The sequence below is a fragment of the Ovis aries genome, chromosome 20 (genome assembly GCF_016772045.2).
Source record: "Ovis aries strain OAR_USU_Benz2616 breed Rambouillet chromosome 20, ARS-UI_Ramb_v3.0, whole genome shotgun sequence".
NCBI classification, from domain to species: Eukaryota; Metazoa; Chordata; class Mammalia; order Artiodactyla; family Bovidae; genus Ovis; species Ovis aries.
Window position 1 is genome coordinate 33,923,969 of NC_056073.1, and position 13,461 is coordinate 33,937,429.

At 39.0% G+C, this 13,461-nt stretch overlaps 1 protein-coding gene and 1 non-coding gene across 4 annotated transcripts; one reads left to right on the plus strand and one right to left on the minus strand.

Moving 5' to 3' along the window:
• Nucleotides 1-233: 233 nt before the first annotated feature.
• PRP1 (prolactin-related protein 1) lies at nucleotides 234-12,725 on the minus strand. 3 transcript variants are annotated; one of them, XM_060402977.1, is made up of 6 exons: nucleotides 12,461-12,725; nucleotides 11,859-12,087; nucleotides 4,819-5,000; nucleotides 3,143-3,250; nucleotides 1,209-1,388; nucleotides 234-526 (listed from the first exon to the last, which is right to left on the minus strand). In XM_060402977.1, exons 1-6 carry the CDS (start codon nucleotides 12,560-12,562, stop codon nucleotides 512-514), a joined length of 816 nt encoding a protein of 271 aa, XP_060258960.1. In that variant the 5' UTR covers nucleotides 12,563-12,725; the 3' UTR covers nucleotides 234-511.
• On the plus strand, nucleotides 7,249-7,359 carry LOC114109790 (U6 spliceosomal RNA). The gene has a single exon (XR_003586365.1). It is a non-coding gene; the product is annotated as a U6 spliceosomal RNA (small nuclear RNA).
• Nucleotides 12,726-13,461: the final 736 nt, after the last annotated feature.

The following is a 13,461-nucleotide window of genomic DNA, read 5'->3' on the forward strand; positions in this document are numbered from 1 at the left end:
TCTTGGTAGCATGACCAGAACCATGAAGAATTGTCTAATTCTTTGATTCTAATAACTTGACCCAGAATAATTGGCTGTGACTTTTACATAATCTCTTAATGGTCTTCTTTGTAATGCCAGGATCTGCTATTTGGGACTACTTGTAATAGGCACTTCATTCTCTCAGTTGTAGGGGTGGATTTTCTTTTGATTTACTCTTAAAGGAAGATAAGAAATGTTAAGAAATTGCTCTCTTAGATTTTGACATCTCTGCAGAGTCTGTGTTTATTTTTTTAACAAGAGACCCATTTCACAGAGCATGCATTAAAAAGCTGTAAATTTCAAAGAAGCTTGCTATGGGATAGATCATTATGACCACCTCAGAGCTGGATGGGATGGCTGTGGATTTAGCATGTTTTGAGGGCTCGGCACTCCAGGATCTTGAAGTACATGTCAATTTTACGTGAATCCCTGCGCAGGCAGTGGAACAGGTTATAAAATTCAGAATGACGGCATTCTTCATTGCTGGACTTCACGTATGGGATATCTGACCAGACAATGGGATCATCGCGAATCATCATCAGGGCTGGAGCAATAATCTAAATACCCAAATGATAATGACTTCTTATGCATTTTACTAGTATTTGCTTATCTTTTGTTCTTCTAATTATCAAATAAAGATTTCGGGAAGACATATCAATATACAACTCTCTCTATATGGATTTTGGAGCCAGCTTATGAGAAAACTATTAGAAATATGAAAAGTAGATACTAACTCCAGTTTAGTTTTAAATTTCTCTTTTCTTCCTTCCCCCTCTCATCCTTTGATTTGAGGAGAACAGAGGAAGAAGAAAACTGGGACTTCAATAGCATACGTCCTGGGTTACTTTAAAGAAAAATGCTGATCTTGGAAATTCAGTTTTCTAGTGCTATTACTCTTGAAAATATTTCAACCACCTGTGCCCAGGAAGAAGCAAGCTTTTGGTGGAATTGTGTGCAATGCAGGGAAGGCTGCACATGTCAAAAATTGCAGTGAAATTCTGATTCCTTCACAGTAGAGTTTATCACTATGAATGACTAGGCTCCTGCTTTATGTAGTAGCAGTCTAGCATATAGAAGTCATGAATCTTTTTCTTATAAAATGAGATATTTCCAAACTCCTTATGCATTACAGAGGTCACCTCTTCCATTCATGAACAAAGCAAGAAAGCCCTCTGCAGGATGCTCACCTTCTTGAAATGACTCTCTAAGAATTTTTGAAGTCTCTCTGACATGTCCTCAATGTCCTCGGTGTTTGATATGAAAGTCTCTGGCAATTCTTTCGTCCTCTGCAGCTCCGTGACTAGATGATACAGAGGATCATTCCAGGAGTACAGTAGCACGAGTGCCCACTTAGTAATGATTTCATTCTAAGCAACCATAAGAAACAGTCTCATTAAAATAATCATAATTCAGTGGTTTTGGTAACATGAGATCGTTGCTCAGAGCAGCTAACCTAAACAACTTTTGGTTATTCCTATGTGCATGCAAAGATTTTTGAAGGCAGTAAATGTTTCAAAAGTATAAAAAATTAGCTGTTCGTTCACAGTTTGCTGAAATATAAAAATCTAGGTTATTTTAGAAACTAATTCTTCTGATGAGTTCTATATAACATGAAGATTTTTCAATTTCCTCTGAAATTCTACCACCACTCAGTGAGTTCTTCTGTGTTTGTATATTTGCGTGAGAGAATCTAAGTATTTATGGCAAGTCAGTACGTGCCTGCAGTGCCTGACCCAGGAAAGAGGGATTCCACCTGTGCCCACGTCATTGTCACCCAGTGATTCATTTGTATTACAGAATCAGATGAGTCCTTCGTATTGATGTTTGATCGGTAATTGTTTTATGATATTACAACAAAGAGACAAGGAAGAAGACATGAAATTCCTAAACAGGCTTCTCTCCTCAACTGATCCCAACACCAGCTCCCTGCTGACTCAGAGGAGTCTGTTCTGTTGACATGTTTCCCGGCAGAAAATGGCACAGCATTGTCTTTAGTAACAGCATCAGTGGGATTCACAATGGAGGGTTTTCCCCCCTAGTTCAGTACTACTTGCAGAATTGAGCCTGAAAATCCCGGGGCCTGAAGATCTCTAGTTAATATGCTTGATTTCTTTACAGCCATGAACTGTCTTACTGGTAAAGAACAGAAAACTGAATAGGATTAAATATAGTAATGCACATAAAGTGCTTAGTAAAATGTGAGCCATGTAGTAACTCTCAATAAACTTTAAATTTAAGCTTATTGAACAATCCCCCCCTCTTCTTCCTCTTTGTCTTTTTTCCTTTACTTGTTCACCCTCATTATTAGTGAGCTTGACAGAGGAAAATAATGCTGGTATCATTAAGAAGGTTGTAGAGAGAGAAGATAGTATTTTAAGGGGGGATGCATGTGAAAATATTTTAAATTATGTTAGGAGGAACAATAATGTGGAAATCAGAAAGGAGAGATTATAACTGTGAAAATTTGGAGCTGCAATAAATGATTGAGGTTTGATATGTAAACCGTGTGGTCCTCAGATCAGAGGCAATTTTTGCGGCCATGAGAAGCAAAGCAATGTTTTATAGGCCATTGTGGGGGAGACGTACAAATTAAGAATAAAAGGTAACAGAGGAGTCATTGAGGAAAATGACAAATGAAGTAGGTGTCAGAGAAGTACAAGCAGAATGAGGAGAGCCTTGAAAGGCAGATGCGAGGGCTCGGGTGGTGCAGTATAGGATTGCGAAGTAGGAGTCACTAGTAACAGGGAGGACTCAAACTGGGGTGTGTTTCTTTATATTCATGAATTTTGCAATCTTATATTTTACACATGGAAGTTCCCATTCATTTCCTGTTTCCATCCAGAATAATAGCTGCAATCCTGTGTCTAATGCATTGGTTGAACTAAAGTTGTCTGCATGGACAATTTATAGATCTGTTATCTATCTTGCTACTACAAATCTTTAGTCATCCCTTGATTTTGCTCATGCTTCATGAACTGCATAATATAATTTCTCTTCAATTGCTTATGGTTCCTCCACCTTTTTCTGCATGTACAGTTACCATAACGTCTAATGATCTGATGTCTGGTAATCTACATAGTGTCTCATCTGAAACGGTGAAAAACCCAGGTGAAAGACTCACGCTCAGCTGGTGGGCTTTATCTCTTGATTCGGGAAAATCGAAGGCATTGGTTTGGCAGCTGTTGGCGGCATTGACATGGTACAGTTTGCCCTGGGCATATGTTTCATTCTGAAAGTGATCAGGCAATTAGTTAGTGTTGTTGGGCATTCATTAGATGAACCCATTAACAGAACATTAGCATCTTTGATAGACGTGAATTTTTTTTAGTGGTGGGTCATCACAAAATTTGAAAGTCTTTCTTTTTCTCCTTTTCTATACATTGTCTCTATAAAAATGATTTTAGATACAACTTTTCTAAATTTAACCTTTTCCCTTCTCTGTTTTATTATCTTTTTTTTTTCTTTTTACTATTTGAACCAAATCTAGTATGTATGTACCAATATTTGGTGCTTCCCAGGGGACGGTAGTGGTAAAGAACATTCCTGCCAATGCAGGAGATATAAGAAGACTCAGGTTTGATCCCCAGCCCAGCAGGCTCCCCCGTCCCTGACATTCTCCAGGCAAGAACACTAGAGTGGGTTGCTATTTCCTTCTCAAATGCATGAAAGTGAAAAGTGAAAATGAAGTCGCTCAGTCGTGTCCGACTCTTAGGGACCACATATACTGCAGCCTACCAGGATCCTCAATCCATGGGATTTTCCAGGCAAGAGTACTGGAGTGGGTTGCCATTGCCTTCTCACTGCAGAGCAGTTCTCATTTATTGGCTATTACTCTGAGCCTGGAGAAGAAAGCCCACGGAGACTTTGAAGGACCAGAAAATCAATATGCTTCCTTTCCCCAGATCTGTCTAAAAGTGCTTTGTGTCAAGTAGTATTGTGGACTGAATGTGTATTCTTCAAATTCATCTATTAGAGCCCTAACTGCCGAAATACTGTGTTTTGAAAAGGATTCTGACTTTTTGGGATCCCATGGTCTATAACCCACCAGATTCCTCTGTCCATGGGATTTGTCAGGCAAGAATACTGGAGTGGCTTGCCATTCCCTTCTCCAGGGGATTTTCCAGACCCAGGGATAGAACCCAAGTCTGTCACATTGCAGGAAGATTCTTTACCATCTGAGCCACCAGTGAAGCCCGTTAATGGTAAATGAGCTCTTAGGGTGGAACACTCATCCAATAGGCTTAGTGTCTTCATGAAGCGAAACACCAGAGAATTCTCTCTGTGTCTCTGTGTCTTTTCATCTATCTCTCTTCCCTACCCCACACCCTTTGTGAGGACTCACGGAGAAGCCAGCCTGGGAAGAAAGAGTCCTTACCAGAACCTCACCTTGCTGGCACCCTGATCTTGGACTTCTAGCCCCTGGTCTGTGAGGAAATAAATTTCTGTTGTTTATTTCTCAGAGTCTATTGTATTCTTTTATGGCATTCCTACCTGACAAATACAAAATCATTTATTTTGCTTATTTAAAAAAGAAAATGAATGAAAGGAAATTAAACAATTTATTGCACTTCTTAGGAAACTTTGAGATTTCACAAAACTGATCCTTTCGTCCATTTCCACGAACTGATGGCTTCTTTGACCGAGAGAGTGTGCTTTTGCAGCCTTCTTGTTTAAAGGATAATCTAGCCCCATTACTTAGGGGAAGTTTCCTTCTGGGAGCCTGGCAGGCTACAGTCCACGGGGTTGCAAGAGTCGAACACGAATGAGCAACTAAACTACCACCAACATAGTACTTACAAACTCCTGGAACATTATTGTGGAACGGTTATGGAGGTCATGGGACAGCCAGGCAAATTTGATAAACAAGTCTGTACGGGATCTCAGGGAGGTGGCAAACACGTCAGGACCGCAGGACGGGCATGGGTTGCCTTGGCACAGGAGCAGATTTGACATGACCAGCAGCAGCAGAAGGCAGGACCCTGTTTAAATAAAACCATGAGCCATTCTGAAATGATCTAGTCACCTAAGGTTATCCAATTCATCCTGTGGAAGAAAGCCTTCTCTTTCTCTGTTGCTGTGAGCAGGACTTGTTGCTGTAGAAGCTGGGGTGGGAAAGGAGCGCCTTCTGTGTAAATTTAGATGGATGATCGTATTTGCACAGATAGACAGTTGGATAAGTAGGTTACTCCCTGTATTTTTGAATTGCTCCCAGAAGTACTTCTGTGCTCTGCAAACATTTGGAACTAAATCTGAGCCAGAGTGTTTGGGTCATTCTTTTAAGACAGTTTAATGTTGGGACTCTCCAGACTCTAGCAGCGAGGCCCTCTAGGAGTTTGAAATTTTTTTACTCTACATTGACTAATGCTTGAATTTTAGACACTGAAATGACAAGAAAAGTCCAGTTTATCTGTGGTATACCATCACACTGGGGTAAGCATAAACACGAGACTGATTGATCACTATTATTGAGTACAGAGAGAATACTAACAGTAAAAGGATACTGTACCTTGGATCTGCTCACTCACCTTTGTAACCCCATGCATGTCTTTGATACTTTCCCCAAAGCTTTAAAACATCTTAAAATTTGTGTTTCACAGGAACCCTGTGAGATAACCTTAATCTTCACTATGATCATCAAGTTATGTTAATGAAGATGTGATGACTTGGAGAGGGCAAGTAGTTTTCCCCAGGTCCCATTATTAGCAGATGCTGGTGACTGGGCACCAATACTACTCATCTGTTCACTTCCTGATGTCACATCACACATGCCAGTGGCCCTTGGTCTGCATGTGTGTAACCAGGACCACAGCAGGAGCTGTGATGACTCTCCTTAAAGAGAAAAATAGTTTGTCTTTGACTGCGAAACAGCAGTCGTCTGAGAACACTGGTTTTATCCACTTGTTCTGCTCTGTCTATAAAACACTCACTGCTACAGTCTCTGACAGTCATCAGTGTGGGGGCCTGGTTCTCCTGGCTAGCCTTTCTTCTAGGCACCTTGACAGCTCTTCTACCTTTATGCATCTTTAATCCTCTCGTTACATTTGTTTCTTTGAGAAAATAGCAAATAAATCTCCAAATGGTAATACAAGAATATTACCTGGTCAACACCCAAGACAACGTCATTGGCTGTGAAAACAAGGCCTGTCTCTTCCTGACGTTGACTATTTAGGGACAAAATTTACCTGTCTGGTCGGGAGTACATCCTGACAACCCACGGAGATTAGGTTTTGAACCACCTCTAAGCATCTCTTCTTTGACAGCAGAACTAGACCTTCATGCTTCCGTGATGTATTGTAATATTTCGGAAATTATTCCTGGCCCTACCTTTGGCCAGCAGAAGCATAAAATCATAGACTCTTGCTAGCATGATTTTAATATTCCTTTTCCTGTCTGTCCTTTGTAAGTAAGCAGAATTTAAGACTGAAGTGAGCAAGAACTGAGTTTGGACAAGAGAACTGATAAAATAGAGATTTTATCCTCCTGAATGAGATCTGAACATCATTCTTTTCCCAATTTACCAGAAGAGTGATAAATTAATGAAGGATAAGATATCAGCATTTACTAGGTTTTCTCTGCTTTTAGTTATTTTAAAGGGGCATGGTAACTAAGAATAAAATGCTTATTTAAAATTAGATGATGAAAATAAAAGAAGTAGTTCTCAAAAAGGAGACTTACAAGTTGGAGAAATTTGGGACTATCTCTCTCATCAATTAAAAGCTTATTGTGACAGGCAAGGAGAATAATAGCTTATATAACATAAACGTATTTGTGTGCAGGTATCCATGTGCTATGCATAAATATATGCTTAATTCCTTCATGAAACTTTGGACCTTATAAATGAGATTTTATAAGAGGCAGTAAATATAGCAGAATACCCTAATTCCTAATGTAATTGATCATGTATTGGTAGATGACTAACTATATTATTTTTTCTGTTAAATTGTTTTTTTAATATTTTATCTCAAATATTTATTTTTAAATTATTTTTTTTAATTAGAGGCTAATTACTTTACAATGTTGTATTGGTTCTGCCACATATCACCATGAATCTGCTGCGGGTGTACACATATTCCCCATCCTGAACCTCCCTCCCACCTCCCTCCCCATACCATCCCTCCGGGTCATCCTAGTGCACCAGCCTAAGGATCCTGTATCGAACCTGGACTGGCGATTCATTTCTTATGTGATATTACACATGTTTTCATGACATTCTGCCCATTCTTATTCATGTGTTTGCCTTGATAGCACATATATTTAAAAATTGGAATAATACTGAGAAGATTAGCATGGCCCCTGCCCAAGGATGACACACAAATTTGTGAAGCCTTCCATGTTTTTCTGTAACAGCTTCAAGGGTTGGGATGGGAAGGAAGGTGGCAAGGAGGTTCAAGAGCAGGGCACATAGGCATACCTATGGCTGATTCATGCTGATGTTTGGCTGAAAGCAGTACAGTATTGTAAAGCAAGTCCCTTTCATTAAACATCAATAAATTCAATTATAAAAACTGTTATTAGGGATCATATAACAGGTTCACATATCCATTGTGTGACTAAAGAGGATCTGACTAGAAACTGATGGTGTCAATTATCATTGGTTAGTGATTCATTAACATTATAGTTGAATGAGAAAAGTAAACTAACAAACACTACTGTCATGATTCCGTGCCATAGCAAGCTATAATCCTTGTCTGTGTTCGCTTTTAGGTGGTATAGTGCCCAAACTTTGAAACTGAGCCTGTTCCCAGAAGCGCAGTCATGAGTCCTGCCCAGGGTTTTTGTTCCAGATGCTGGAGGCTTCTGTTTACTGCTCACTAAGGCCGAAATTTTTTCTCTTGAGCATTCTCACGTATACAAGTCTTCATATTTTGGTTTTCTCATTTGATTCTCTTATTCTTTTGATCAGACTACCAAGTCCCTTTACGATTTATTTTTCTGACACTTTTGTGCTTTGATCTTTCTGACACTCATTCGTGTACTTGCTTCCATGTCTACCTCTCTGAGTAATTTTCAGCATCTACATAAACCCTACCCTATTGTCTTACTGTCTGGATTTTGGCGTTTAGCATCAGCATATTTTTATGAACATCATTTTCCTTCTGGTGCGGTTTCTGATACACAGTTTAAGCTGGTTGGCTCACACCTTGCTTGTTTGTGTTGTCTCCAAAAAATTAGAGAACTCTGCTTTTTCTAGTCAGTACTTCCCCTTGTTTTGATATTGTTGATAATTTTCTGTGATTTCACATCCTGCCTCAAAAGCTTTGTCTTTCTCAATCTACTGTAACTTGAGACTATGTGCCTCTCTTTTGGTATTACTATTTTAAGTAAATATCCACTAGTATAGCATAGAATTAAAGGGAATAAAATTGTAATAGTATTAGTAATAATACATTCCCCCCAAATATAATCCAGTAATGATCCCAGTTTTAATTGACTTCCTATCCATGTATTATTGAGGTCCCATACTCATTTTTCCGTACTAGGTGTTTCAATTTTGAAATAGAATATAGAAAACAATGGGGTAGAAAATCCTGAAAATCACCTTGGATTTTAGATGCCTCAAGATTAAGTATGTAATTATTAGTTTGCTGTAGTTAATAAGGCTATTCTGAGCACATATAGCTCAGTGTAGGGTGATGGCTATTGAATGAAGGATGTATACTGTGAACTCCAATCACCAAACAGGTGATTGGAGATAAAGAAAGCAATGCCAGGAAGACACAGGCTTCTGTTCTGGAAGGAAAAACTTACAGTGTCTCTCATCTACAGTCTACTCTTCAGATTTTTCAAAAGGCTTACTCTTCCTCTGCTTATTTAATAATTGGGTTGTTTGATTTCTTTCAAAACTGAGTTGCATGAGTCTCTTATATATACTTGGATATGAAGCCCTTACCAAATATGTGATTTGCAAATATATTTTTTTTCATTCCATAGGTTGTCATTTCATTTTATGGATGGCTTCTTTTACTATGCAGAAAGTTTTGAGTTTGATGTGGTCTCACTAATTTATTTTTGCATTTTTTGCCTTTGCTTTTGATGACTGAGTTGTTTGAGATGCTTGTATTTTGGAAAGCAATCCTTTATCAGTTGTCTTTTTTGCTATTATCTTCTTCAATTCTCACCAAAAGACTGGCTGAATGGATACAAAAACAAGAACTACATATATGCTGTCTACAAGACATCCACTTCAGTCCTAGAGACACATACAGACTGAAAGTGAGAGGATGGAAAAAGATGTTTCATGCAAATGGAAATCAAAAGATTGCCGGATTGGCAATTCTCGTATCAGAAAAAATACACCTTAAAAACAAAACTATTATAAGAGATTAAGAAGGACACTGCCAAATGATCATGGGATCAGTCCAATAAAAAGGCACAACAATTTTAATTATTTTTTGTACACTACATAAGAGCACCTCAATACATAAGGTAAATACTAACTGACAAAAAGGAGAAATTAACAGTAACACAATAATAGTAGGGCATGTTAACACCACACCTATGCCAATGGACAGATCAACAAAACAGAAAATTAAGAAAGAAAAATAAGCCCAAAAGGAAATATTAGAGCAAACAGACCTAATTGATATCTTTAGCACATTCCATTCAAATGCAGAAGAATACACTCTTTTCTCAAGTGCACACGGAACATTCTCCTCATCTTGGGTCACAAATCAAACCTCAGTACATTTAAGGAAATTGAAATTATATCAAATTTTTCTCTGACCACAACACTATGATACTGCTGCTGCTGCTAACTCGCTTCAGTCTTGTCCGACTTTGTGCAGCCCATAAGCGGCAGCCCACCAGGCTCCTCTGTCCCTGGGATTCTCCAGGCAAGAACACTGGAGTGGGTTGCCATTTCCTTCTCCAATGCATGAAAGTGAAAACTGAAGGTGAAGTCGCTCAATTGTGTCCAACTCTTGGGAACCCCATGGATTGCAGCCTACCAGGCTCCTCCATCCAAGGGATTTTCCAGGCAAGAGTACTATCATACTAGATATCGATTATAGGAAAAAAAAAATGATAAAGAACACAAACACATGTTGATTAAACAACACATTTCTAAAAAATGAACAGATTACTATAGAAATAAGGGAAATCAAAACATTCCTAGAAACAAAGAACAATGAAAACATGATGATCTAAAACCTAGAGGATGCAACAAAAGCAATTCTAAGAGGGAAGTTTATAGTAATACAAATCCTACCTCAGGAAACACATTGAATTGAAAACCTAGCTTTACATATTTTTAACTCTTTTAAAATTTCTCTTATCAATGTCTTAAAGGTTTCACATAAAATCTTTCAACACCTTCCTAAGTTTATTTCTAAGTGTTTTATCTTTCTGTGATGAAATAGTAAATGGAATTGTTTCCTCTCTTCCACTTTCTGATAGTTTGTTGTTGATATACAGCTAGGCAACTCAGTTTCATATATTGGAATATAGTAAACATGATGTATGCTACATCTTTAAAGGATAGACATTTTCCCACAAATAAGCCATATAGACAATCAAAAGGTATATTACAAGATGCTCAGCATCACTAATAATCAAAGGAAATGCAGATCAAAACACAAGAGATATCACCATTTACCTGTCTGAATGTCTAGTACCAAAAATGGAAGAAATGACAAATGTTATTGAGGATGAAGAGAAAAAGGAGTGCTTATGCACTGTTGAGAGGTATGTATACTGGTGCAACTCCCATGGAAACACACTGTGGAGGTTATTCAAGAAATTTAAAAGAGAACGTTTATGTGATCCATTATCCCACTTCTGGATATGTAGTCAAAGGAAATGAAATCATTGTCTCAAAGAGAGATCTGTATTCCCATGTTCATTGCAGCATTATTTACAGTACCTTGGTATAGGCACAACCTGAGTATCTTTCAACAGGTGACTGGATTAAAACAATGTGACGTGACATATATAGGTAAATATTATTTAGCCATTAGATTAGAAAGAAATCCTTCCATTTGTGGCTACATGGATGAAACTGGAGGGCATTACACTAAGTAAACTAAGTCAGAGAAAGACAAATGCCATATGATCTCAACTATAAGGAGTTTCAAAAAAAGAAAAAAAGGAAGCCAGAGTAGAAAAATGATTGCCAAAGCCTGGAAGGTAGGACAAATAGAGAGAGATTTTTAAAGGTTACATATTTTCCTGTATAAAATATTAATAAGGTGAGGATCTAAGTTTGAGCTTCATGATCTAATCATGAGATTGAACAAGCTCTGGGAGTCGGGGATGTACAGGGAAGCCTGGCATGCTGCAGTCCCTGGGGTCACACAGAGAGGGACACGACTGAATGTCCTACTGACCTGAAGAGAGTGGAACTTACCTGTGTTCTCCTCATAAAGCAAAAGTTAAACATCTGTGGTGCTGGCATTGTTACTTAATAGAAAGGGAAACTCATTTCTACTACGTGCACAAATGGGGTGGACAAAATGATGGAGGGGTAGGTGGAAATGGGGTACACCTCTCTCCACGGATGCATCAAGAACGTCTAAAGATGCAGCAGTTGTTACAGAAGACCAAGTGAATACTGGCAGGACTCCCTGATTACTGAGAAGGAATATCCGGATCCATATAGAACTTCTCAAGGCAATGGAAAGAATGAACAACGAGGAGGGGGAAAGAAGGAGGAGAGCAAGTGGAACCAGCCTGCACCCGGGGATGACGGAGCTGAAGCGCAGGGGAGAGATCCCCGCATCCATGGCCGTCCACTGGGACGCGGGAGATATTTGAAGCAGTTGGGGAGTGAACTCACTAATCTGGGACAGTCTGAATGGAGTGAGAACCACATAGACAAGCCATGCTGCAGCCTTTCATACCTCGGACAGGGTTGTAAGTCCACAGGTGTCCATGGAAGCTGGGAGCTGGAGCCATGGGGATTGCAGAATGATTCCAGGGGGTGAGGACTCCTGTTGACTGAGGAGAGTCAGCCTGATGGCATGGGATGGAGAAAATCTGCTGCATGGGATGCTTCTTAAGGAAAGCCATGAGGCCATAAAAGAAGGGTTCTACTGCCTGTGGATTAGTGCTCTTTATCCATGCTGGTACCTGTAGGTTGAGCAATAAAGACTTCAGAGAGGGTGGTCCTTCAGAGCCTGATGCACTAAACATTGGAGAATTTTGAATGTCTATATACACAACCCTACCCTATGCTCTGTTTACATTTTGGGTTTTAGCATCGTAATGTTTTTATGAACTTAAATTTCTTCTGGTAGAGTTTCTGCTTTACAAATTAGGCTAATTTCTCACATCTGGCTCAATCTTTGTCTTTCAAGAAACTTTGAGAACCTTCCTTCCTCTCAAGGCAATACTGCCTTTCACTAGCATTTCTGGCTTCCCATACTTTCACTTCTTGCCTAATATATTCTATGTCTTTCTCTATTCACTATTACTTTAGTAGGCAATGGAAATCCAGTCTTACCTGGAAAATCCCATGGGTGCAGGAGCCTGGTAGGCTACAGTCCATGAGGTCCCTGAGGGTCAGACACAACTGAGCAACTTCACTTTCACTTTTCACTTTCATGCATTGGAGAAGGAAATGGCAACCCACTCCAGTGTTCTTGCCTGGAGAATCCCAGGGACAGAGGAGCCTGGTGGGCTGCCTTCTATGGGGTCGCACAGAGGTGGACACGACTGAATCGACTTAGCAGCAGCAGCAGCAGCAGCAGCAGCAGCAGCATCAGTCCCTGTGTTGATAGTAATATTTATAATAAATTATTAATGGATGCAGTAGAGAACCAAAAGGACTACAGTTACAACAGTAGTAATAAATCACTCCCAAATTATAACCATTAATTCTCCCATTTAAAATGATTTTCTGTCTATATGTTATTGAGGTCTCTTAACTCATTTTCCTTACTAGGTAGCTCAATTTTGAAATGAAATATAGAAAACAATGGCATGGTAAACTCTGGAAATTACCTTCCTTTGGATATGCCTCATTAATAAATATGCAAATATTAGGATATTTTTTCCCCAATGGGGCTGTTCTTAGTATGTATTATCGCTCACTGTGGGGTGTTTGCTATTGACTGAAGAACGTACACATTGAACTGTAATTGTCAAACAAGTGAGTGGAGATGAAGAAAGTAATGCCAGGAAGGCACAGGCTTTTACTGTTCTACAAGGAAAACCTTGCTGTGTCTCTCATCTACAGTCTAATATTCAGATTTATTGAGACTCTTACTTTTCTTACACTCCATTAAAATTTTGAATTATTTGGGGTTTTTTGCCCTTGAGTTGTATGTCTCATGTATTTTTGGATATTAAGCCTTTATCAAATATATGATTTGGAAATATCTTCTGTCAATCTGTAAATTGCCATTTGATTTTCTTGATGTTCCTTTCTTTGGAGTTTGATTGGATTTTACTTGTTTGTTTTGGCAGTTGTTGCCTTTGCTTTTGGTGTGAAACCCAAAACCT